The sequence below is a fragment of the Vigna unguiculata genome, chromosome 2, assembly GCF_037176805.1.
Source record: "Vigna unguiculata cultivar grain cowpea cultivar isolate G323 ecotype 2 chromosome 2, ASM3717680v1, whole genome shotgun sequence".
Taxonomy (NCBI): Eukaryota; Viridiplantae; Streptophyta; class Magnoliopsida; order Fabales; family Fabaceae; genus Vigna; species Vigna unguiculata.
In genome coordinates this window covers 2,542,051-2,569,374 of record NC_140793.1, presented here as the reverse complement: position 1 = coordinate 2,569,374, position 27,324 = coordinate 2,542,051, and the positions used below count along the sequence as shown (strand labels likewise).

Below are 27,324 nucleotides of genomic sequence, written 5' to 3'. Positions count from 1 at the left end.
CTCTTATGTGTTGGCTGCTGAATTAGTTTACAATTTTGTTTAGTATTGCCTGAATATGGTATGGGAATTTTGTGGACACATTCTTCACTGTGTTTCTGTCCAAAATCAATTGGGGTTGTGTTCTGGGGTTTTTGAGGGTGGTTTATTCTTCTAGTTGTGTACAGAAGAGGATATAGGACTCTCTTGATCTAGAGTTTTTTATGTGTTTAAGTGAATAGATGATTATTTAGGACTCTCTTAATGCTTTGTACTTCCAAATTTGAATAAATTAAACCATTTTCATTGGGCTTAGTAAGTCTGAAGGTCTCATTTTATTAAAAAAATGCACTGTGGAAACATTTTAAACCTATGAGCACAAATAATGTACTAAACAAAATTCTTTTATTTTGTGCAGTTCTGGTAATTGTGTGCTGGTCCATTGAGAATACTATTCATGAGGTTTTAACTAGCAATACATAATCTTGGATATTTAATTAGCTTTCTTTTTATTACTTTTATAAAATAAATTATATTGTACATTTTACTAGTAAAATTATTATTTTATGAGAGTGAGGGTGTAAAATCTTAGAAAATGATATTTTAGAAGGGATAGTGATTTAAAAACAATGAGACTTGATTAGTTTAATATTAAAAGATTTTAATATTAATAGAATTGTATAAAAGAGTTTTCTACCAGACCTGGTCAACTTAATCATATAAATGACAACCCTCACATATATGCCGGAAACAACCCAAGTACACGACTTGGGCCGGCATGGACTCAAACTTATAACTGAACCAAAGCAAAAGTAACAACAAAACGGCCAACCTAGGACAATGTGCGGCCAAGGACGACATCCGACAAGTTGAGAAGTAAACGGATCAGACCGCTCTTAAAGACTTAGTAAAAATGAAAGCTCCCGCGTTCAATAGGTTTTGAGGGCCTGGGTTAGGGCCCAGGTCCACTCACACCCCAAGCTAGAGCCCAAGTCAAGGCCTGGCCCATGGGATAATCAGACATCATTAATGCTTTATAAATACGCGTGGACTCCAGTAATTAAAGGTACGCATTCATTAATCACATATTTGACTTTCTTGAGAGTTTTGACTCATTTGAGCTTCGGAGTCTCTTCTGCAGGTAACCCCTTCTGGATCCTCCCTAATTTCAACCACCCTCTCCACTGGAATTCTCCCTACACTACCCGCTTCTTCCCTATCGCTATTATCATCTCGATTACTCATGCTATCCCTAGACCGCTCACTACCCGAGTCTGACAACGAAAACCTATTGCTACTACTAGACATACCTGATTTCTTTAGAAAAGATGACGGAGGAGGAAGAGAAGATATCGAACAGCTCTAAACGCACGCAAACGAATTTTTTGCAAATGAAACAGAGTGAATGAAATGCAACACCATCTTCATTTATACACACGAATTTCAAGCGTCATAAACCTTTCACCTGCCACAAACCTTTTCACCTGCCACAAACCTCTTCTAGCCTTAACATTGTTCATCACACATAAAGGCTGGGGGACTGGTGTATCACACCTAGCCGATCTCGACTAGCACATCAATACATATCATCCTTCACCGACACATCTTATCGGCAAAGGCTGGGGGACTGGTGTACCGGACCTGGTCAACTTAACCATATAAATGACAACCCTCACATATATGCCGGAAACAACCCAAGTACACGACTTGGGCCGGCATGGACTCAAACTCATAACTGAACGAAAGCAAAAGTAACAACAAAACGGCCAACCTAGGACAGTGTGCGGCCAAGGACGACATCCGACAAGATGAGAAGTAAACGGATCAGACCGCTCTTAAAGACATAGTAAAAATGGAAGCTCCCGCGTTCAATAGGCCTTAAGGGCCTGGGTTAGGGCCCAGGCCCACTCACAGCCCAAGCTAGAGCCCAAGTCAAGGCTTGGCCCATGAGATAATCAGACATCATTAATGCTCTAGAAATACGCGTGGACCCTAATAATTAAAGGTACACATTCATTAATCACATATTTGACTTTTTTGAGAGGTTTGACTCACTTAAGCTTCGGAGTCTCTTCTGCAAGTAACCCTTTCCGGATCCTCCCTAATTTCAACCACCCTCTCCACTGGAATTCTCCCTACACTACCCATTTCTTACCTATCGCTACTATCATCTCGACTACTCATGTTATGCCTAGACCGCTCACTACCCGAGTCTGACAACGAAAACCTATTGCTACTACTAGACATACCTCATTTCTTTAGAAAAGATAACGGAGGAGGAAGAGAAGATATCAGACAACTCTAAACGCACGCGAACGAATTTTTTGCAAATGAAACAGAGTGAATGAAATGCAACACCATCTTTATTTATACACACGAATTTCAAGCGTCATAACCCTTTCACCTGCCACAAACCTTTTCACCTGCCACATACCTCTTCTAGCCTTAACATTATTCATAACACATAAAGGTTGGGGGACTGGTGTATCACACCTAGCCGATCTCGACTAGCACATCAATACATATCATCCTTCACCGACACATCTTATCGGCAAAGGCTGGGGGACTGGTGTACCGGACCTGGTCAATTTAACCATATAAATGACAACCCTCACATATATGCCAGAAACAACCTAAGTACACGACTTGGGCTGGCATGGACTCAAACTCATAACTGAACGAAAGCAAAAGTAACAACAAAACGGCCAACCTAGGAAAGTGTGCGGCCAAGGACGACATCCGACCAGTTGAGAAGTAAACGGATCAGACCGCTCTTAAAGACTTAGTAAAAATGGAAGCTCCCGCGTTCAATAGGCCTTAAGGGCCTGGGTTAGAGCCCAGGCCCACTCACAGCCCAAGCTAGAGCCCAAGTCAAGGCTTGGCCCATGAGATAATCAGACATCATTAATGCTCTAGAAATACGCGTGGACCCTAATAATTAAAGGTACACATTCATTAATCACATATTTGAATTTTTTGAGAGGTTTGACTCACTTAAGCTTCGAAGTCTCTTCTGCAAGTAACCCTTTCCGGATCCTCCCTAATTTCAACCACCCTCTCCACTGGAATTCTCCCTACACTACCCATTTCTTACCTATCGCTACTATCATCTCGACTACTCATGTTATGCCTAGACCGTTCACTACCCGAGTCTGACAACGAAAACCTATTGCTACTACTAGACATACCTCATTTCTTTAGAAAAGATAACGGAGGAGGAAGAGAAGATATCAGACAACTCTAAACGCACGCGAACGAATTTTTTGCAAATGAAACAGAGTGAATGAAATGCAACACCATCTTTATTTATACACACGAATTTCAAGCGTCATAACCCTTTCACCTGCCACAAACCTTTTCACCTGCCACATACCTCTTCTAGCCTTAACATTATTCATAACACATAAAGGTTGGGGGACTGGTGTATCACACCTAGCCGATCTCGACTAGCACATCAATACATATCATCCTTCACCGACACATCTTATCGGCAAAGGCTGGGGGACTGGTGTACCGGACCTGGTCAATTTAACCATATAAATGACAACCCTCACATATATGCCAGAAACAACCTAAGTACACGACTTGGGCTGGCATGGACTCAAACTCATAACTGAACGAAAGCAAAAGTAACAACAAAACGGCCAACCTAGGACAGTGTGCGGCCAAGGACGACATCCGACAAGTTGAGAAGTAAACGGATCAGACCGCTCTTAAAGACTTAGTAAAAATGGAAGCTCCCGCGTTCAATGGGTCTTAAGGGCCTGGGTTAGGGCCAAGGCCCACTCACAGCCCAAGCTAGAGCCCAAGTCAAGGCCTGGCCCATGGGATAATCAGACATCATTAATGCTCTACAAATACGCGTGCACCTTAGTAATGAAAGGTACACATTCATTAATCACATATTTGACCTTTTTGAGTGTTTTGACTCACTTGAGCTTCAGAGTCTCTTCTGCAGGTAACCCCTTCTGGATCTTCCCTAATTTCAACCACCCTCTCCACTGGAATTCTCCCTACACTACCCATTTCTTCCCTATCGCTACTATCATCTCGACTACTCATGCTATCCCTAGACCGCTCACTACCCGAGTCTGACAACGAAAACCTATCGCTACTACTAGACATACCTGATTTCTTTAGAAAAGATGACGGAGGAGGAAGAGAAGATATCAGACAGCTCTAAACGCACGCGAACGAATTTTTTGCAAATGAAACAGAGTGAATGAAATGCAACACCATCTTCATTTATACACACGAATTTCAAGCATCATAACCCTTTCACCTGCCACAAACCTTTTCACCTGCCACAAACCTCTTCTAGCCTTAACATTGTTCATCACACATAAAGGCTGGGGGACTGGTGTATCACACCTAGCCGATCTCGACTAGCACATCAATACATATCATCCTTCACCGACACATCGTATTGGCAAAGGCTGGGGGACTGGTGTACCGGACCTGGTCAACTTAACCATATAAATGACAACCCTCACATATATGCCAGAAACAACCCAAGTACATGACTTGGGCCGGCATGGACTCAAACTCATAACTGAACGAAAGCAAAAGTAACAACAAAACGGCCAACCTAGGATAGTGTGCGGCCAAGGACGACTTCCGACAAGTTGAGAAGTAAACGGATCAGACCGCTTTTAAAGACTTAGTAAAAATGGAAGCTCCCGCGTTCAATAGGTCTTAAGGGCCTGGGTTAGGGCCCAGGCCCACTCACAGCCTAAGCTAGATACCAAGTCAAGGCCCGACCCATGGGATAATCAGACATCATCAATGCTCTATAAGTACGCGTGGACCCTAGTAATTAAAGGTATGCATTCATTAATCACAAATTTGACCTTTTTGAGAGTTTTGACTCACTTGAGCTTCGGAGTCCCTTCTACAAGTAACCCCTTCTGGGTCCAAACCGACATGTACCAACCGGGAAGAGGCCAACTGAGGAGATAGCGGACTACATGGTAAGGTGACGCTTGTGCCTAACTCATCTTATTTGTTCTCTGCAGGAACAAGTTTCATTATTTTAAAACATATCATCTCTCTATTTTTCTAGAGTTCTTTGACTTCTCTCTAAGGATTCTCCTCATTTATTCGCCTGATTGAAGATTTGAAACCGTAGGAGTGATACTCAAGGTGAGCTTTTCAAATTAGACCGATCAATTTCTTTGTTTCTATAAGTTAATTTTCAGCCATTTTTCCTTGGTCTTCTTCTAGTTTTTGTCGTATTTAAGGTTTTTACTGTTTGCATGTGTTCTTTTAATATATGAGTGATCCTAATGGTAGGTCTTGATCGTTCTTGTGTTGTTCCTAGGTATAGATAGATCATATTGTGGCGCTAAAAGTGTTTTTAGGGGTGGTAATGCGGGCTGGCTTGACCCGTTTAGACCCAACCCACATTTAGCCCGCCCCGCCCTGCATAAAGCAGGCCTGCAGGCCTGCGTGGCAGCCCATTTTTTTTTTATTTTTTTTTATTTTTATGATAAAATTTTCAATGTTCAAAAAATTGGAAAACTTTAAGAAGTTCACAAAATTATTAAAGAAAAGGCTTTGGGGAGTTAGATGATAAATTGATAATTCAACATTTTCATCTCATTCATATTCGTACTTTGACATACAAGATGTATTTTTCAAATTTTAGCACATTAAAAAATACATAATACTTGTCTTTTCTAGTCATACATGAATTTAGAACGTTAGTGCAAGAGTAAAAAAAAGTAATTAATATACACAAGTGCAAGTTTTTTTTATGTGGGCTTATGAGCTGGTCCGCGTGAGCTGTGGGCCATGCCACTGTGGGCCTGCGGGCCGGCCTAACGGCCAAACCCATATTGCCACCCTTAGGTGTTTTGATGTTCCTTGAGTCTGTTGAGTTGTTTAGGCTGATTGAGTCGCTTTGTTAGGTAAGGGAAGCTAGTTTTTGTTTGTGTGCGTGAGTTTGACGAAAATTGATGGTAGCATATTGTTACTTTTAACTTAAAAAATTCTGATATTGCATTATGATGGTTATGATCTAGTATGATGATTGATATTGGCATGTTTGTGATTGATCGAGTTTGGTAATTATTATTGTGATATGGATTGAATATTTGGTTATGAGTAAGAATTGTGTTGTTAATGAAAGAGTTTCAAGGAGAAACTCTATGAGATGGTATTTTAGTGTATGCAAGGATATAAGGACTCATTATTTGTTGGTATCCTGAAACTCTAATAATCATTCATGGTTAGATAGAGCATAATGGATTATGTCATGAGGAGTAGCAGGAGGTCCTAGTCACTAAACTTGATCAAGTCCTAGGCGCGAAGGGAATTTACTTTGTGAGTGGTTGGGTGATAACCCCTTGAGGTCAACTCTACAAAGTTTGGGAACCACACACGGGTGCAAGCCACCAAGAGATCAGATATCACTTGCATGTATTCGGATAATTGAATTTAGTGTCAACTGCTTGTGTGATTATGGACATAGATATGCTTTCTATCATGTTTAAACGTTTTTGGCATGATATAAATATACGTATGAGTGTTTCTTTTGTACACTAGCTCATCCTGTTGTGTGTTTTGTGTCTTCTTATGTTGTTCGTCTCTTTTTTTGCAATGAATAAAAATAATATATTATTGAACTCAATGAAAAAAAGGAAATCGATATAAAGAATTTAAATAATCCAATTAAAAATTGACGTTGGAGAGTTGTAATAACTCATATAAACCATGCAAAAACTGGGTATCAAAACACCATAGATAGTGTGGAATTGTATGTTAATTTGTTTTTGCAACTTTTAGCAAACTTAATTTTAGAAAGTTATCCTTTTTTTAATTAGAGAGGTAGTTCAATAACATGCAATAACAAAATTTTACGGGAGAAAAAGGTTTGTTTTAAAAATTTTATATCGGTTTGTTTGTTTAAAAAGATTGATATTTCAATTTTTTTCTCCATGTATCAAGTGCCTTTATGCATCCTAATGCTACAAAAATACATATTTGAGTATTTTTTAAATCTTCTAGTTAAATAATATAATTATTGTTTGGATAAACAGTCATTTTGGACAAAAAATCTAAGTATCTTTTGGACAATAGTTACTAAGTAAATCTTAAATATTGTTTGAAACTCACAGTATAGAAAGGTTACATATAAGACACATAAAAAGAAATTCACTTTTTTAGCTTGCTAGAGAACACAATGTTTGTTTCAGGCGTTGGGATCAAATAATATAATTTCATTTAATATGTTATAATCAACAACTTTTCTTTATCTTGAGAAACTCCTTTTCACGAATAATAAAAGAAAGAAATTGTTAGAAATCTTTTATATTCGTTATAAGTTTTACATAACATTTCGTCTTCAACTCATGTCTCCCCATATATAGACAAAGAGATAAACTAAATGTTTTTAATGCAGCTTTAAATTAGCATCTCTTCTTTAAGTAACATTTTAATAACTTATACGACTTTTTAGGTCCAAATCAAAGAACTTGTATCCAAATTGAAGTAAAGCATAGAGCCATAGTGTACACATACTCTTTGCAAGTTTGATATAGAAAAGTGTAGGATGGTTGTTGGCATGAAACAAATTTAAGGGGAAGAGATAATTTGATGTAGACAAACCTTATGAGATCTTCTTGAAAGACATTCTCTACAACAAATCATTGACGGAACTTGGACAAAAAATTCAAGGGTGCCAATTTATAATTTTATATATAATTTATTAATTAAAAAAATTCTTTATTTCTTTTACTTAAACCATTCTCATACCACAATTCACACTTTTCAATTTTTAATTTTCCCAATGGATTGAATTCATGCAAAATAGGTATTATAATTTCTATTCCAATTCAAAAGATTATTCAACTAATTCATTATATGAAGTGGAAAACATAAAATTCCAACATTTGATAATGTAGGATAATACTAATTTGGAAAGATATTTAGGATTCATGCCAATTTCATACAAAAAAAATCCCTAAAATCAAATTATTTTTCATACTAATAATTTAGGGAAAACTTAATTTAGAAGAAATATAGTAATGAGATAATCATAAATCTAACATACATAAATCATACTAGAATACTGATTCAAGAGATCTTGTGAGTATGAGTTATTCGATCTCTCTACCCTCCAATCTCGTTTTCTCAATCTCTCTTTCTTTTTACTTTTACACTTTATTAATAGTTTGTTCTGAAAAAAAAATATTATGATCAGATACAAAACCTTAATCGCTTTATTAACTAAGGTCCATAAAATTATTTTTTATTTTATTTTTTTAAATATATACATAACTTAATACATAAATAATATATATATATATATATATATATATAATAAAAATAATATATACATATATTAATTTAAATTTATATATATATATATATATATATATATATAATTTAAAATTAAAAACTTAAGGAGAACAATGGCTCCCCTTATCACAACAAGGTTCGCCCCTGACAACAACATAAAATAAAATTGTACTATACAATACCTAATACTATATTTTGTTATCATCTATCTGAGGCTTAACTTATTAAATGAAGATAAGACTATGTTGCCGCGTTCGTTACACAATGAAGCACTTGTGTATGATGCGATCTATCACTTAGATTAAACACCTATAATTATAAAGACACCTTAAACTTACAAATACCACAATCTTGTTTAACCAAATTCCTAAATACTCATTTTGTAGCATCTTGATCGTAAATATATACTTCAGAAAGGCCTGCTTGGGATCACCTTCATAAACCTCTCTCCCCATCCCATGTGTCAAACAAAAATAAGAGAAATTGGAAATCATGACAATTATAGGTAGACAAAGGAAAAATAAGTTAATAGAAAAAAGAAAAACGGTATAAATTGGAGAGTTTATTCCATATGAAATTTTGACTCACTTAAGTTATTCACAACAAAAATTTTACCTTAAGATTTCCACAATTTGATCGTAAAAAAAAAAGGCTTAATTACTATTTTAATCTCCTAATTTGTTGGTTTGGTTCATTTTGATCCTTTATTATTTTTTGGTTCAATTTGTTCCTCTAATTCTTTAAAAAGGTTGAATTTGATCTCTGCCGTTAAGTTAACGTTAACACCGTCTCTGTACATATCACGTGTCATTTTGTGAAAATTTTATTTTTTTTGAATTTTTTTTAAAAAATAAACTGCCACGTGTCACTTTATGGTTGTGACATGTGCAAATTTAAGAATTATTTAGTTCTTTTTTTTTATTTTAGAAAAATACTGTTACGTGGCAGTTCACGATTGTGCTACGTGTCAAGCTAACATTGGTTGTTTTCAATTTAGTCACTCTATTTACAATTTTGATTCAATTTAGTCCTCCAATTTTTTAAAATGATTCAATTTTGTCCTCGATAATTTGAGATCAAATTAGTAATTAAGCTTAATTAAAACTTATTTATACATGTTAAAATAATTTTTAATATATTTATAAATCAAATTACTCCACCTAACTATTCTTTTTTTTTTTTTACATATGTACAAAATTTCAAGTGTGAAAATTACAAGTGAAAAAATGTAAGAAATAAAATAACATGAGTATTTAGGGAGTAATTTGATGTATAAATGATAAAATATTATTTTAACATAAATATATAAGTTGTAATTAAGCTTAATTATTAATTTGGTCTCATATTGGAGAGGAAAAAATTGAATTAAGTAAAAAATTGAGACTAAATTAAATCAAATTTTCAAATAGAGGGATTAAATTGAAAATAACCAATATTAGTTTGACACGTGGCACAATAATGACCTGCATCATGACAATATTTTTTTTAATAAAAAATAAAAAATAAAGAAGAAAAATTCTTAAATTGATAAGTGTCACAACCATAAAGCGACACATGGTAGTTTATTTTTTTAAATTTCAATAAAATTAAAAAGAAAATTTAAAAAAAATTAGAAAAATTTAAAAAATTGAAAATTTCACAAAATGACACGTGGCATGTATGAAGATGGTGTTAACATCAACTTAACGACATGACCAAATTGAACCTTTTACAGAATTAGAGGACCAAATTGAATCAAAAAATAATAAGGGATCAAAATGAACCAAACCAACAAAGGGACTAAAACGTTAATTAAGCCTAAAATAAACTATGTGCTTAATTAAGAAAAGGGAAAATACCACTCAATATGAAATATATAACGAACAATAGGCCAATAAATGCAAGATCAACGTCTTCATAGAAAACAACTATAATAATATAATAAGAACAAAATACATTCTTCCAAAACCACTTTTACAATCCTTTATTATGGTAGAACATGTAATCTAATATATAGAACCTAGAAAGGATTGGGTCATAGTTGTAACTTCCACATCATTAGGAGAAGAGTTTACATATCTAATGTCCTATCAACATGCTAAAACGCTAACAAAATTTGTTTATTAATACTTAGACCTAAAGTTCATGAATTTGGACCTTTTTTATTGCTTTTTTTTGTTGTTGTGCTTTTATCTGTTTCTTTTACATTAGTTTTGATATTTTTAAATATTTTAATTGTTTTAATACATTAACTAAGTCTATATTAAAATCATAATAGAAGAAAATACTAAAAATAACTACAAAAATCTCTGGACTTAAAATTTATATAACATAATTAATTCATCCATCATATTGAATAGACTAGACATACCGATTATTACTGGTGATTTGTGGTCATCTCTTTTATATCATAAAGGACAAGTTTTGTATTCTCTATTCTCATAATTTATTGTTACCATGGATTCTAAAGTACACAAAAGTTAACCGAATTCTAATAAAATAGAAAAATCAGATTAAAAAGAAATAACATAAAAACAAATCAATTGGTAATTGAGCATGCAAAGTAGGTAATTCAAAATCAGACAAACACCAGTGTAATAAGGGCTTTTGGCTCCGGTTATTTTTGGCATTCTGCCTCGGTTTTAGAACCGAGACATATTGGGGTGAGGCCAAAAGGGGGTACCTTTTGGCCTCGGTTATCACCCGAGGCGTAAAAACACTTTTCTGCTTCGGTTGCTGAGGGACCGGAACCATAGGTTCAACAATATTTTTTTTAATTAAAAATTTCGCAGAGCCTTTGGCCTCGGTTATGGTAAGAACCGAGGCCATATACCCCGTCACTACCCATCAGCAACCATCCATCATCAACAAACCCATTCTCAACAAACCCATTCTCTTCAGATTCACCCATTTTCCACTTTCCAGTTCATGAAAAAAGATTTAACAGAAACCAACAATATTACAGACGAATCATGTGTGTATATCAGATATTTAACAGTTCAAAATATTACCCACTTTCCACAACAACAGTTCAAAATAAAACAAAAACACATAACAAATGAAAAACTAGGATTTCATAAAACCCTGCAAGAACTATAACTGAGATTCATCAGGGAGAGCGAAAGTTGGAGTAATCGCGAAGAGCTTCTTGCGGCGAAGACAACTTGGGCTCGTGAGATTGACTGGGGAAGTGAAGCATGGAACCCCATTTTCCTGGTTTGGGGAATGATCATCATCTTGGGTTGGTGAAGATGAAGATCTTGGTGTTAACAACACCACTTCATAGAAAGAAATCTTCTCTGCTCTGTGCCTGTCGAGCGAAGAAGAGCCACTGGCGAGAGCTTGTCACGACCTTGCAAGAAGAACCACCGGCGACGGCTTGTGGAGACGGTGGCCCTGGTGCGATGGGACGGCGTCGAAGAGGAGGCCATGGTGGCGGCAGATTTGTCGAGCGAAGAAAAGGGTGGGTGGCTGGTGGGTGCAGAGCTTCGCATGGTGGTGGTGGGTGGCTGGAGCAGCAGGTTATAGAGAGAAAGAGAGAAAGAGGAGAGGTCAACCTCCATGGAAGCCACCGCGCCACCTGCAACGAACCATAACCACGGCCAACCTCCATGGAAGCCACCGCGTCACGCTCAACGCTGTCTGGACCTGCAACCGCACGCGAGCCAGATTCGAACGGTCTTCAACGCCTGCCTGCACCCGTGTCCGTGACCACCACCATGCCATCCGCGCGGCGGCGCGGGATGCGGACGGTGAAGGAGGAAGAAAGGGAAAGTGAAGGAAGGGCTTCGCGGAGAGAGAGAAAGTGGAATTGCAGAGGCGGCGCGGGGAGGAAGAAGGCTTTGTGAATTTTGAACCCTAAATAAACCCTATGGCTTCGGTTGTTAGAGGAATTGAAGCAATTGACCCCCTTTTGGCACCGGGTCTCCTTGGACCGAGGCCTATACCCCTGACTTCCAGCCACTTTTTGGCTTCGGGTCTTACTGGACCGAGGCCTATACCCCTCTTTGGCACCGGTTTTGAGCGAACCGGGGCCTATACCGCTCTTTGGCTTCGAGTATTTGGAGAACCGAGGCCTAAAACTTGGCTCTAATTGCAAAAATGCCACCGCGCCATTATATGCTTCGGTTTTTGGCCAACCGAGGCATATAAGGCGAGGTAAAATGGGAATTCTGCACTAGTGAAAGAATCTTGAGAAACAAAATCATGTCTGTTTAAATAGAGAAACACATAACTGCATGTTCTATTAATGCTCTTCTCTACATGCAAGCAATTAAAAGATCAAGATATAATACATTAAACATCATATTAATTATTATTTATTATTATTATTATTAATCAATTTGTTCAATATATTATGCAAGGTTAACTTTATACATATTTTAATAAAGAATTATATGAGCTTGGCGACAATAGTACTCGTTAACTCATATATATATATATATATATATATATATATATATATATATTAATTTCAATAAAAAGTAACTTACTATGATTATACAAAAACATTTGTCTGTACTTATAAGCTTCTCAACATATATTATAATATTCATCATAATTAAAATACAATACCTTACCTCCAAAGAGACTGTAACAACCCATTTAATTTAATAAACGAAATTAAAGGAAGCATCACACTAAATAATATCTTAGCACAGTTTCGAAGTTTAAACACCACTCCTTACAGCCCAAGGCACACCACGATGCCCAAAACGAAACAAGTTATAAAGTTTAATAGAATCATATAAAAATCTAAAAGACAGACTAGTACATGGGTCATAGTCCTAAAGAAAAGTTCAATAAGAACATGAAGTCCAACCCAAGTAGACTATGCAGCGGAATCATCTCTCCCCTATTGACCACGAGTACCTCTCGCATCTGCTCCCATCAATAAATTGATGAACATCGCAAAAGTAGAAGAACAACATACAGAGCAATCAAACAAGCAAAGGGTAAGCTAGAGCCAAAAAGATTTTATCATGCAATCACTTTCACAGTCCAATATACATATATCATCTAAGCATGTTATGACCTTCCAATCAATACACTAAGACTCGACTCGACTCATCCGGATACATATAATCTGGTCGAATTCAGCGGATGCTTGCACTTGTGGTGGATTTGAACTAGGGGTCTCTCTTGCCCAAGCGCAAAGTAAATTGTTGGGCGATGGAGTATCTCGCTCAAGCGAGATTCTCTCGCCTAGGCGAGAAATCGAGGAAGGCCTTGCTGTTAAGTTTAACTCGTCGCCTAGACGAGAGATGTTGGTCTCTAGGCAAAAGGTGGTCTCACCCAGGCGAGCAAGGCTCGCTCAAGCGAGAGTGCGAGGTTTGTTTTGAGCGTTGTGCTCGCTCAGGCAAGGTAACCTAGCCTAAGCGAGATGAACTAGAGTGCTTAGGCGAGAGCTGAAAGTTTAAGTAAAGGATGGATGGATGATGGGTCTAAAGGCAATCAATTTTGCGTATTGGATTGATTGGTGTTTGAATGGTGATGTGTGGTCTATAAGGCTTCTAAAGATATCTCAAGGGTGGGCTTGCTGGTGTTCCTTGGGTTGTGGCCCGGAACGTATCCTTGAGTTGTGGCTCAGGATAGGGGTTAAGCACGTGGCATTCTATGGGTTGTGGCCCGGAATGACTTCCCTTGAGTTGTGGCTCGGGATAGTGGATGAACACGAGGAACTCTTGAGTTGTGGCTCGGGTTGGCGAGTGTTGCCGGTGTGAGTGTGGTGGTTGTGGCCAGTACGGATGGGTCCAGATGGATTGCCGTCCTCAATATTTAGCTGACGAGTTTGGTAGTCTTGGGACGTTACGAACTATGTTCGTATTTGGAACTCCACCTGGCATTATGGTGTGTGATCCGTAGCATGGTTCCCGCATGTGTTCTATCGGTTGTGGTTGATAGGTGTGGCAGCAAGGCACCTTGAGATACTCACTAGAAGATGAAGAACTCTACTAGCATGGTTGTGGCCATGTGGAAGGAATGGGACGAGTTTCCTTGATGTGCATTGGTATTACATGGTTGTGGCCATGTGGTAGGAAGGGAACAAGTTTCCTTGATGTACATTGGTATTACATGGTTGTGGCCATGTGGTAGGAAACGGACAAGCTTCCTTGATGTGCATGGATATTACATGGTTGTGACCATGTGAAAGAGGAGAAGGAGGTTCTTTTGAGGTGAAATGACATCATACATGGTTGTAGCCATGCAGGATAAAAGAAAGGATTTTTCTTTTGAAGTATTTTTCTATATATATATATATATATATATATATATATATATGATTGATTTATATATATTCATGTGTTATCTTTTTAGCTCACCCTATCTGCTTGTGTTTGGCGATGATCGTGTACGCGGTACACGTAAGCAGATGATATTGCAGGTGGAGCTGGTGAGACTTAGCCGCGAAGTGGGGGAAAGCCTAGGAGTTTTGTATTATTTTGATTTGAAATATCTTGTAAACTCTTATGAGAGGCTTTATTATTATGTTCAATTTTATAAACTATAGATTGTGGTTTTTCATTGGAAGTAATCAAACGTTTTAAATTTCCCAAGTTTTTGGGAAATGAGGTTTTATTAATTGCAGCTTAATTGTTTTATCTATTTTATTTAATTAAATTTGTAATATCCTGACGGGATGTTACAATACCGGACCTGTTCCTAGCACTAGGTCAATAGAAAACTCTACCTCTCTATTGGGAGGCAACCTAGGTACTTCAATTGGGAATACGTCTTCAAATTCTTGTACCACCGGTATGATAGACTCCTCTTCTCCTCTCTCCACCTCTAGATGTGTAAGGATCATGAAACACTGAGCACTATCTTGTAGCTTTCATAACCCCTTGGGACGATAACAACTCAAGCTCCTCTGAGTCGGGGAATATCAATCTCTTTTCTCGGCAATCTATGAGAATGCGATTGGTAGAGAGCCAATACATCCCCAAGATCACCTCCAACTCTTTTAGGGGCATGCAGATTATGTTCACTTTGTACCTGCGTACCTCTACCTCAATCGGACACCTAGCACATAAGGATGACGTCCTGACCAAACCTAACGTCGGAGTAGACACCACAAGTTCACACTGCAGCTCAGACACCGGTAGACCCAACTTTTTCACACAAGCATCTAACACAAAGGAGTGTGTCGCTCCAGAATCATACAATACACAACATCTCATCCCAGCAATCAAACAATAACCCATAACCAGGTTACCTAAGCCTGTAGCCTCCGCCCCGGTCATGGCATACACTTTGCCTGTCGCTTGCGGCCTGTTGCCTCTGTCTCTCCGTTGATGCTGGTGGGGAGTCTGAAATGGAGGGTGTGTCATTGCCCTAGCAAGCGTGGGACAATCTTTCCCAAAGTGGCCCTCCTTGCCATAATTTTTGCACCTGCGGTAACCTTCCATGCGTGGGCATGCGCTCCTCAAGTGGGGACCTCCACATATATAACACTACACCTAACCCTACTGAGGAGAAAAGTTCCTAGACCCCTGAGGCTGATGGTAAGGTCTGTCGTATAGTCTCCTCCGCTCTTCATGTCTGGGCTTGGACACAGATGGCCACCTATCCTTTGTGGCTGTTGTGGGCGCTGACCTTCCACCTCATTCTTCATCTTCTCCATCACTCGTGCTTTCTCCATCAGTGTAGCAAACTCCTTGATGGATAGAGGGGCTACCATCAAGCGGATGTCGCTGCGGAGACCATTCTCAAACTTATGACATCGTCACTCTTCATCGAGTGGCAAGGTGTAGAAGCGGTTGAGATGCTTGAGGAATTCCACCTCCTTGGCATATTTCACACTGTCAGGGAAGTATTCGGAGAGGAACTTCCCCCTGAAGGCCTCCCAAGTCACAGGCTCTCCTCGCTCCTCCATGATGGACTTCATGCTAATCCACCAATGTTCAGCTTCTCTGGTGAGCATATAGACTGCAAAAGCCAACTTGTTATCTGCTGGACACATCTTCGCGTCAAAGATTCTCTCCAGGTCCTTCAACCACTGATCGGCTGCATCCGGGCTAGTCTTCCCATTGAATTTCACTGGATGGTGTTTCAGGAAGTCTTCCAGACTCCACTCTCTGGCTGGCGGTCGTGGCTCAGGACCAAACATAGGGGCAGCCGCCTTGTTCTCCTCTAGTTGGCGGAGGGCCTCCATGTGCTGCCAGCGGGCATCCTCAGCAGCTACCCTAGCAGCCTCTATCTGCTGCATCACCAGTTGTTGCTGCTCAAGCGACGCTGCCTGTCACTGCATGGATGCTTCGTGTTGCTGCATCATCGTCGTGCTTTGCTGCGTCATAACAGCTACCAACTCCTCGATTGCTCTGGCGATATCTGGCACATCGCCCTAGGAGGATTACGGAGTCCTACGAGATGGTGCCATCGTTCACTAGCACACAGGAAATCACTTGGTTAGGTTTGATAAGACATGATTTTAACTAAAAACACTCAGAGAGACACAGAGAAAGCCAAGCGGACATCCAAGTCCATAGACCTAAGGAATGATCGTTCTGATACCATAAATGTAACACCCTATTTAATTTAATAAACGAAATTAAAGGAAGCATCACACTAAATAATATCTTAGCGCAGTCTCGGAGTTTAAACACCATTCCTTATAACCCAAGGCACACCATGATGCCCAAAAATAAACAAGTTATAAAGTTTAATAGAATCATATAGAAATCTAAAAGACATACTAGTACATGAGCCATAGCCCTAAAGAACAGCCCAATAAGAACATGAAGTCCAACCCAAGTAGACTATGCAGTGGAATCATCTCTCCCCTGTTGACCACGAGTACCTCTCGCATCTGCTCCCATCAATAAATTGATGATCATCGCAAGAGTAGAAGAACAACATCTAGAGCAATCAAACAAGCAAAGGGTAAGCTAGAGCCAAAAAGATTTTATCATGCAATCAAATATACTTTCACAGTCCAATGTACATATATCATCTAAGCATGTTATGACCTTCCAATCAATACACTAAGACTCGACTCGACTCATCCGGATACATATAATCTGGTCAGATTCAACGAATGCGTGCACTTGTGGTGGATTACCCTGCTCACCCCCGAGCTATGTGTTACAAGTGTTACAATTATTTAATCCCACACACACAAGGTTAGTCCTTAATGAGTTTCAGGCCTCTTACTACTCTAACCGCAAGAGTCAGTCCGCTCTAAATGAGACTAACTGACTCCTTAGAGTGTCAGGATGCAACCTTACCTTGAATCCTTACCAAATTATATAGATGGGGCACCACCATGGACACCCACTAACAAGGGCCATGAAATTACGTCCTGACCACTGAAGCACTACCTTGAAATCTCACCTAGAGATTTTAAGGAATTACGCACTGATACAGACCAAACATACTCGATCAATAAAGTAATGCATATCATACACATAACCTCATGCCATCCACCTTCAACCCATCCTCATTCGTTTCCAAACATTCAATCATACCAACTCATCTTTAGCATTTCATATCAATACCATGTCTCTTTGATACCATCCTTCTCGTTTAAATTACATGCCAAGTCCATACCAAACCCATCATTCACCATCCATGAATCACATCACTCATACATAACCATTCATCTCATATTTTTATCATAACAATTACACCCAAGCAAGTTCCAATCATCCAAGAACAAAGAAACAACCGAACACCACACTACCCTCGCCCAACTCCTCGCTCAGGCTGAAGGGTCTCGCTCAGGCGAGCCCCCTTCGCCTAGGCGAGGGCTCGAAAAGGGGGAACAATAACCTCACGCATGATCTCGCTGAGGCGAGACCCCTCTCGCCTGAGCGAGACATTCGCTCGCTCAAAAAGAACATGGGTCGCTTGAGCGACTACTCGCGTGAAGTAGCTTGGGTGAGCCTCTGTTAATCTCGCTTAGGCGAGACATGCTCGTTTGGGCAAGAAAACCAATGCTCACCACTGCTCTCTCATGCGCAAACACCCAACAGATCACCAATAGTTCAATAATGCCATTCACAGGTTCATATCAACACACCAAACATGTTATAATGATAAAATAGTAGCACAAGCATAACACACACGATAAAAAGGGTGAACCCTAGCTTCCCGTACCTGGAAAAGGGCTAGCAGCTGGGTTCTTGGGTACGAACAAAGAAGCACAGCAGCTCCTAGAGCAGTTTAGCAAGCTAGAAACATAAAGAACAGTATGAAACGAAGCTACCCAGAACGACCTTAGTTAGGACTCGAAGCAATAGTGCTAAACAAGAGAGGTATGGGATGAAAGGCAATTTACATGGAACGAAACTAGCTCGAACAAGTGCGACGGAAGCCAAAGACTGAACCCTAGCGGAGAGGGGGACGACTGTAGCTCTAAGGTTTTCTGAAATAGTAGAATGAGTGAGTTAGGGCTGTCTTAGGGTTGGGTTTTATCCTTTGGGCCAGCCCTAGGCCCATCTGATTTGGAAAGACCCTTTAAAATAAGGCATAAATATAAGTGGGCCTTACAGAGACGAGGGTAGAAATAAGCTACATGGCTTATGTTGGATAGATTAACGCAGAGGTGGAATTATCTAAATACATTTTTTGTCTGGTTTCTGAGTTATGCATTGATTTTTACAAATTTTCTAGCAAAGTCTAATGATCATATATTCAATTGGAGAGAGAGTAAGATCAAATACAAAAAGTTAACTTTGGGTATCTTATACCTTAGCCAGACTCATATTTCTTCTGCGTCTTAGATGGCATTCCTATTCACTATGTTGTTTCGATGATTCCACAGGCACCGTATTATAGTTACATTTAACATTGATAGAACTTAATTGAAATTTTTTGAAGTGTTTCTTGTGGTCGGTTGTGGTGTACTTTGATTACTCTTATTCATCTATTGCACAAACTCCATGATTATTACCAGTGAAAGATACATTATATTCATGTGTGAAATGGATTATGCATTAACAACTCATTTTAATTTATTATTTTTAAATTAAAATATCTAAGAATTAAATATTTGATATGTAGAAAATAAAGAAATATAAGAAAAGATAATGTATATTATTGAATGTGTATAAAATATTAAAAGTTGTGTTATATATACACACAAAATTAATTCTAAGAACCAAAAATAAATGAATATAAAACATGGTCCTATTGCTAAAATGATCATGTTTGTTTTATATTAACCTTACAAAAGAAAATATAAGATGGATAAGATTATATGCTATAAAAACACATCCATAGGTTAATGATTTTATTATTTATTTTTTATGTTGAAAATTACAAAATTTTCTTACTTTAAATTAAAAAATTTAAATATCAAGAAAAAGATACTACAGAAATCTATTTGAAAAGATTCTATCTGCCAATGTTATAGATATAAATTGAGAAGGGTAGGAAAAATCAAGGGATAGAATGAAGGATAGGAAAATCGGGTTTTCTGAAAACTTGTAATGGCTACTGCCTGGTGTGCTGTGAAGGGATAAAGTATGTATATGTACAGACACACACATACATCTTTGCTAAAACTTAACCACTGAAAATGCATTACAATATCACTATGAATGCATGTTTCTATACCATTTTTCATGTCTTCTTGGCTTAAGTCTATTGGATGTTCTAACTTTTCTATAAGACTTTATAGTCTAAAATATTCTTCTTGTATGAGGGTACAATACTATGTTGTGCAGTGTAGCAAAACTGGATGTAAAAGTCTCTTATATGGAAAGAAGAGTTGGGGATAAATAAAAGAGGAAAAAACTCTAGGATGCAAGGTGTAGTAATTCCTCGAGAATTTACTGAGTTCAAAAAGCATACAAGTTGTAGGATAGATGTAACTACCACTATAGAATCTATTTTTTCTCCAACAAAGTCATCGAGAGATACTTTCTTTTTCGGTATTACGTTTTCTAGATAGATCCAAAGTGCCTAGAGAACCTAACAAAATAACAAATAGCATACTTGATGGTAGTAGGGGTTAGAATGAAAATAAAATAACAATAGTATAGTTGTTTTGTGTAAAGCTCCTGATGTATCTATTTTAAGATAGTTCTGATACATCTAGTCCAAGATGATCCTAATACATCTAAGCCAAAATGGTTCTGGCACATCTCGGTCAGGACAACCTACCAATTTTGTAAACTCTGATACATCTAGGCCAAGATGGTCTTGACATATACTGGTTAGGACAACCTTCATAGTGTAGCAGTAAGAACCACACTTGTCATACAAATCGAGTACATCTCGGCCTAAGAGCAAGTATATCTCGGTCTAAGAGAGGTATGTCAAACATATGCAAGTAGGAACTATAGTAACCGTGATAACGCATTAACTCAAGACGTTACGACAATTACAATGAAACATTCATTAATTAGCATTTATGGAAAAACCCAAGCGTTACTAAAGATAATTAGTAAAAAACAAGTATATAAAGGTAGTTCAGGCTACATGTAAAATCTATGCAAACTCAATCTTATCCTTGTTATCCTTGCATATATTTCGCTCCAACTGACTTGAGCGTTAGAGTACTTGCAGGTACCTGCTACATTGTGGTGCATTATATCATTATTGGATCATATTCCAGCAAGTAGTAGGAGAATAATACCATAACTTGCAGGACAATTTGGTTCCATAGAGAAAAAATAATAGTATATAAGACCTTTATTTTAAGCACACTTTTGAACTATTTCAGGATTGATTGGATACATGATTTTGGACAAAGTAATAAAAAAATTGCCTTTGATATTTTGTTTCTCAACTATGTTCAAACTTTTAACTGTTCCATCCCAAAAAAGTCCTCACCATCACTTTTACCATATCTAAATATAATCGTATTCCTATAGTCCCATATATTCTCATCATAGCAACCCACATAACATTCTAAATCTTATTATCTTTTATATTCATAGTAAACATATAAAATAGATCAAAATGTTGTGAAGTTTTGTTATGTTGTGTTGTTATTAGTCCTAACAATTTAAAAAAAAAAAGATTACGAGCAAGGTAAGATACCACACAATCAAAGAAAAGATGTTGAATTAATTTTTCATTTGTAGCACACAAGGCACATAAATTCCAAGAATTGTATTCCTTTCTTACCTAAATTATCTTTTTGTGATTATGCAATTGAAAACCCACTCGCCAATGATTTTTAAAAATATGAGCAAATAATTTTGCAACAATATTTACCAAGTTGATGAGAAAACAACATTTTATCCAAAGTGTACATACCCGACCCAAAATATACTATTATTATCAGGCCTAAAACGACTCAATAAGCATGTGATCAAAGTGTGAGAGCTATATGAAATGTTAAAAATAGTAAAATAAAGGAAAAATGATATTTATGATAATATAAAGAGAATCCAGTTTATAATAATAAACTTAATCCAGTTATTATATATGTTAATCTATTGTTATATCTTGAGCTTATCTTATTTATTATCATATTAGCAGACCCACAAAATCTTATAAATACCCTTAATCGCAAGGGGTATCTAACTCAATACTGATTATTTACTGTCATAGTTAAAAAATACTCTTCACTAATTTGAGTGTTGGGGTCCTTGCAGGTGGAATTCCCCCCTTGTGGTAGATCATAGCTTGTACCCGCTTTGGAGATTAGACTCATTTGTCTCGGATCAACCAGGTAAGTTTTGAGTAAGAACATTTGGCGCTCACCATGGGACTTAGGTAAAACTTTATCCTATCTCCACATTTTATATTATCATCATCTCGCTTAAAGATAGATTATCACTTACTTTCCATGAGCATTCATGATCAAAATTTTGCAATGTCTCTCAAGAGTTCTATTTTGACACTCCACCTCTTTTATTAATATTTTACTATAATATAACATTTTATTAAAAAATTTGTGGATAATTGCATTGAAACAATTTGTTTTCCTTTGTTTTAATAAATTCTGCATACACATTTCCACATGCCTCTTTTACACAAAGTCATCACTCATTTCCCATTCATACACGAATTCCAAACACAAAATGAGTTATACCATCCAATGCACCAAACTTTTATTGATATAGAAATTCAAAGATATAGAGTATCACATCTTGAGAGATATACATGATAATGATTAGATAGATGATTGATAAATATACTCTGTTAGTCCACATTATATTATTCCAATGATAATTGCTTGATGCAGGACAAGTTCGAACTACGAAAATGTTGGAACTCGACACACATGAAGAAGAAATCAACAACTGAGATGGATTTTATACGAGAAGTACGGGAAAAGGCCCATGGCATCATAAATACCTCAAACATTTAGCTTTTACTTTCTTGTTGTAGCACATTGATACAAATAAGCATGTACTTTTTTCCCTTCACTTGGGTTTTTTTCCCTAATGAGGCACTGCATAAACTTTATGTTTCATAAGTACATCAATAGTGTCTGAATATGCGACCACTCGGTAAATCTGAGTCCAGCATTTGAACTTGCGACTAGTCGCTAAATTCGAGCATAGTGTCCGAATATGCGACTACTTGTGTAAATCTGAGCCTAGTGTCTGAATATGTGGCTACTCAGTAAACCTGAGCTTGAGCGTCAAAACATGTGACAACTCTATAAATCTGAGCATGAGTGTCCAACCATGGACCTAATTGGAAAATATTCCAAGTATTTTATGAGTGTCCGATTATGAACTGACTCGAAAAATTTGAGTATAAATTAAGCATCCAAAATCATGATGATATAAGTGCCCGAGTACAACCCTGTTATGAGCTAAAAGCAACATACAACTCGTCCAAGAGTTAAAAGTAGCATATAAAACCGAGTACAGGGAGATAAAAACAACATATAAACTCGTTCATTTAATAACTTGCTTCACTTGCAAAAGTTATTAACTTTTGAGCTCGAGGAGATTATGTACATACCCAACCTAAAATATATTATTATTGTCAGGCCAAAAATTACCCAATAAGCATGAGATTAGTGTGAGATCTATATGAAGCATTAGCACCCCTAAAATTAGGGAAAAATGATATTTATGATAATATAAACAGAATTCAGGTTATAATAAACTGAATCCAACTATTATATTTGTTAATCTGGTTTTAATTATATCTTGAATTTATCTTATTTGTTGTCATACTAACAGACCCACGAAAACCTATAAATACCTTGAATCACAAAGAGTAATCTAATTCAATACTCATTCTTTACTCTCATACTTAAAAAAATACTCTTTACTAACTTGAGTGTCGGAATCCTCGCAAGTAGACTTCCCTTTGTGACAGATCAAAACTCACACTCATTTCAAAAATTAGACTAATTTGTTTCAAATCAACCAGATAAATTTTCGATAAGAACACCAACCAATGTAACTATAAACATAATCTTATGTCCAAATTAATACTGGTCAAACAATAAAATAGAGGAATACTATCACCAAATTGCAAATCCATAAATTCCTCATAAGATTATTCAGTCACCAATAAAGTTAAAAGGTTAAAAAACTTAGGTTTGTGTTGTTAAACTAATAGCATGTTTGTGAAAGTCAATATGCTTCTGCCACAACAAACAGAAAGCAGCCACTAAAAAATCTGGAGATTACATTTTTGTATTTGTGATTTTCCTCAATTAGACCTGGCCACATATCTCCTGAAAGAAAAAAGGACAAGACACCAACCAGTTAGGCAAAAAGGAAGGAATATGTTCATTTTCTTTAATGAAACAATATTAGAAAAGCATTTTCAGACCCTGACAAGCACTCATATTCAATGGGAAAGCATAATGAAAACAAACAAAAGGAAAAAAAAAAATGAAGCCCTCCAAGCAAGTTATTGTATGATAAAAAGGAACAACCAAAACTAATTCAAATAATTTTTGAAAGCTAAAAGAGAGAGAATACATTAAATATCCATTAACTCATGCAACGTTTGGTTTTGTTGTTGTTAATTTTGAGTTATTTTTCTTATGAACTATTTACAACACCATATAAGCTATTCCAAACATGTATCTAAACATGATTTTTAATTTAGCTTAACCAAACAACATAAACTCTTACTTGTTTTCATTTCCTGTATAATCAGTTGTTTTGGTGATACCTTTAACTAAGAGATGGAAGAAACACCCTTATGAGTTGGTTCTTTGTAACCTTCTTTCTGCAGGTAGGGCATTTACCCTGTGCAGCTATTGCACTGTTAATGCAACCCCTACAAAAGATATGACCACACCTGGTAGACATCGGTTCTTCAAATGCAGCCATGCATATTGGACAGTCAAGTTGAGGCGGCTTCTTAGGAGGTTCAGGTGACTTCTTTTCCTTTTCCTTTTCCTTTTCCTTTTCCTCTTCCTTTTCCTTTTCCTTTTCCTTTTCTTCCTGATAAGAAAATATAGTCAGCAATTGTAACTCTGATAACAACAATGATATATTCACAACCTCATTTGATCATGCAATCACATGAAAGTTCAATTATCAAACTGTTATTTTCCTTCACTAAAATGCATGAACCATATAAGAAGATGAAGTTTGCACCTATTTCTATATTATAAACTAGTTAATGTGGAACTTCAACCACTATAATCAAATGCAGAAATCTTAAGCTACAGAGGTTGCTTTGGTTGCATTACATGCTAGTAAGTAACAACCTTTTTGGTTTTGTGAGACTATGTTCTTTAAGATGAACTCTTCATAGAATGGCTTCTATGTGTTTCTCTAACTCTCTTTTATAGTTCATTCATTCCTATAATCTTATTCTTTGGATATCTCTAGTAATCCATCACAGCTTTTTCAGCTCCAAATCATTAACAATATAAAGCAAAAGAAAGGAAAGGTTTGGCTTGGAGGATTTCATTACCGTAGAACTGCTACCAGTTTCCACAGTTCTATAAACTTTTCCGTCAATTATTATCTCTTTTGGCAATTCTCCAGTTTCATCATCTGCAATGATCATAAATGACAGATGTTAAACCACCAGTTATACTAAGAATATATCTGAAATAAACACCTTCAGTAAAGTAGTACATAAATCCCTTATCTACCACAAAAACAATGTGCAAACTCTACACAAACATTCATGGTTTCCACATTCTAAAGTTGGATTTAATGTTATGAATGATATATATATATATATATATATATATATATATATATATATATATATATATATATCATAAATCTAAGGGCATGGATTGATTCATTTATATATGTGATGATGAATATCAATTATTTTCCTCTTTTGCTGATCCACCTGTAGTTTGCATTTCATCAATCATGCATGATGTTATTCATTAGAGATAAAACCTTCTACTAGATTTTCAAAATGTTACACTATATGACCCACTGGAGTGAAAATGTCTCTCCATTGACAATGGAACAAATAGAAACCGTTTTCTTCTTTCAAAGACACAAATGTGCTCAGAAAAATGAACAAACATAATGAAGAGAAGTGGAGTGTAATGCAAAGAATAGTAGACCATCAAAATTTGTGAAGGTTATGTAAGGAAGTGGAACTCATTTCCAACCCATCAAACTACCCTCATTCAAGTAAACAATTCAAGATTAAATTTATCTCAGAAAAGAAAAATTGATCACCACAATGTTTTTCTTGCAATTGTAGAAAAGTAATTATAAATTTCAAATTGACAGTGTGACGAATTAAGATGCCAATTCAATTAAGGATCATCACTTCTTTATGAGGAAAAAATGGAACCAAGCCATTAAATTTCTTGAAAATACCAATACCCAAACAGAATCACAGGAAAAAAAAAATTGCTCATTAATACAATACAGTGAGGAATACCAAATAACAGCACCCATGTGTCAGATTTGAAATAAGGTCGCATGAAAAAAAAAAAAAAAACACTAAGATATACACTATTTTTTTTAGTGGGCAAAAGGAAATAATTTATTAAAAGTTAGAAGATCTATGAATCAAACATACAATCTATATACACATATATATGTCATTAGGTTTAATAAATACATTATAATCATGTCAGAATGCACATTTATAACACTTTTCAATCTGTAGAGTAAGGTGTGAAAACTTATCAAAACACTAACACATCCAAACAGAATAAAAAAAATCACCACCAACTAAAAGAAAATGATAATAACATACAAGAAAAATTTAGAAAAAAAACCCCAAAAACATTTCATCACTGTCAAAAAATATTAATAAGAGTTACCTATATCATAAATGCTCCTCCTCCTGTTAATCCTCCTCCTCTGATTGCTCCGAGTCTGAGACAACAAAAATCACAACAAAACTTAGAACCATACACAGTAGATTAGTGTTTCCTAGCAAAACTGAGCAAAATTGAAACAAACATTTTAATTTCTGTCATCAACAGGAAACCGATCTTTCTCTTTTCTCTTTTTCTGAGAAAACTAAACTTAATTTAGTTAATCTGAGTGAACTTTGAACCTGAGCAAATGTAGTTGGTGACAGTTCAACCACATCATCATCATCATCAGCATCATTTTGGACACTGTTCTCCTCTAATGGTGGTACCAGGTTCAGGTCCAGCTGCAACATTTTCCTCTGACGATTTCCCCTCAAGGATCGTGAACTCATCTTCACAGTTTGGTAAAGTCCAACAAGGTGAGGAAGAAAACGCAGAGAGAGAGAGAGAGAGAGAGAGAGAGACCCAATTCAGAAGAAGAACTAGTAAAGATGGTGAAGGAAATGCACGTGCATGGTGAGAATCACAGAGAAGAGAGAGAAGAAAAGTGAGTGAAGAGTGAAGTGCACAGATATATAGAGAGAGATATATACAAGAGAGGGAAATAGAATGTGAGAAATGGTGGCACGCATTTTCACACGTGTGACGACGATTGGACCACACACACGGTTTGAAATTTTCATTTTCGTCAACTGATACAATGTAACGCTTCTCATCAAATAAGTGACAGAATGCAAACTTTGTTTTTTTCCTCAAATGGTTGGTTATTTTTATTTTATATATATTAAACATTTATGGTTCATTAATGCATTTCACATTTTAAATGTTATTTATTACATTTTATTTTTTACAACTTTTATAACATTATTTGCTAATATAATTTATTATTATTATATGAAAATGGTTGTTATAGTCAGTAAAATTTTGAAATATATTTA

At 36.5% G+C, this 27,324-nt stretch overlaps 2 protein-coding genes across 4 annotated transcripts; both read right to left on the bottom strand.

Annotated features, from left to right (window-relative positions):
• Positions 1-15,077: 15,077 nt before the first annotated feature.
• Positions 15,078-15,665, bottom strand: LOC114173613 (uncharacterized). The gene has a single exon (XM_028058102.1). It carries the CDS (start codon positions 15,663-15,665, stop codon positions 15,078-15,080), a length of 588 nt encoding a protein of 195 aa, XP_027913903.1.
• Positions 15,666-23,628: 7,963 nt separating this feature from the next.
• On the bottom strand, positions 23,629-26,930 carry LOC114174725 (uncharacterized). Of its 3 annotated transcripts, none has more exons than XM_028059568.2 (5): positions 26,629-26,930; positions 26,390-26,444; positions 25,057-25,139; positions 24,264-24,578; positions 23,629-23,857 (listed from the first exon to the last, which is right to left on the bottom strand). In XM_028059568.2, the coding sequence occupies exons 1-4, from the start codon at positions 26,776-26,778 to the stop codon at positions 24,306-24,308; spliced, it is 561 nt and encodes a 186-aa protein (XP_027915369.1). In that variant the 5' UTR covers positions 26,779-26,930; the 3' UTR covers positions 23,629-23,857; positions 24,264-24,305. The 3 variants fall into 3 exon arrangements, with proteins under 3 accessions (XP_027915369.1, XP_027915370.1, XP_085525843.1); XM_028059569.2 differs by having other exon boundaries at positions 24,304-24,578; XM_085669717.1 differs by having other exon boundaries at positions 23,629-24,578.
• Between the last annotated feature and the right edge of the window lie 394 nt (positions 26,931-27,324).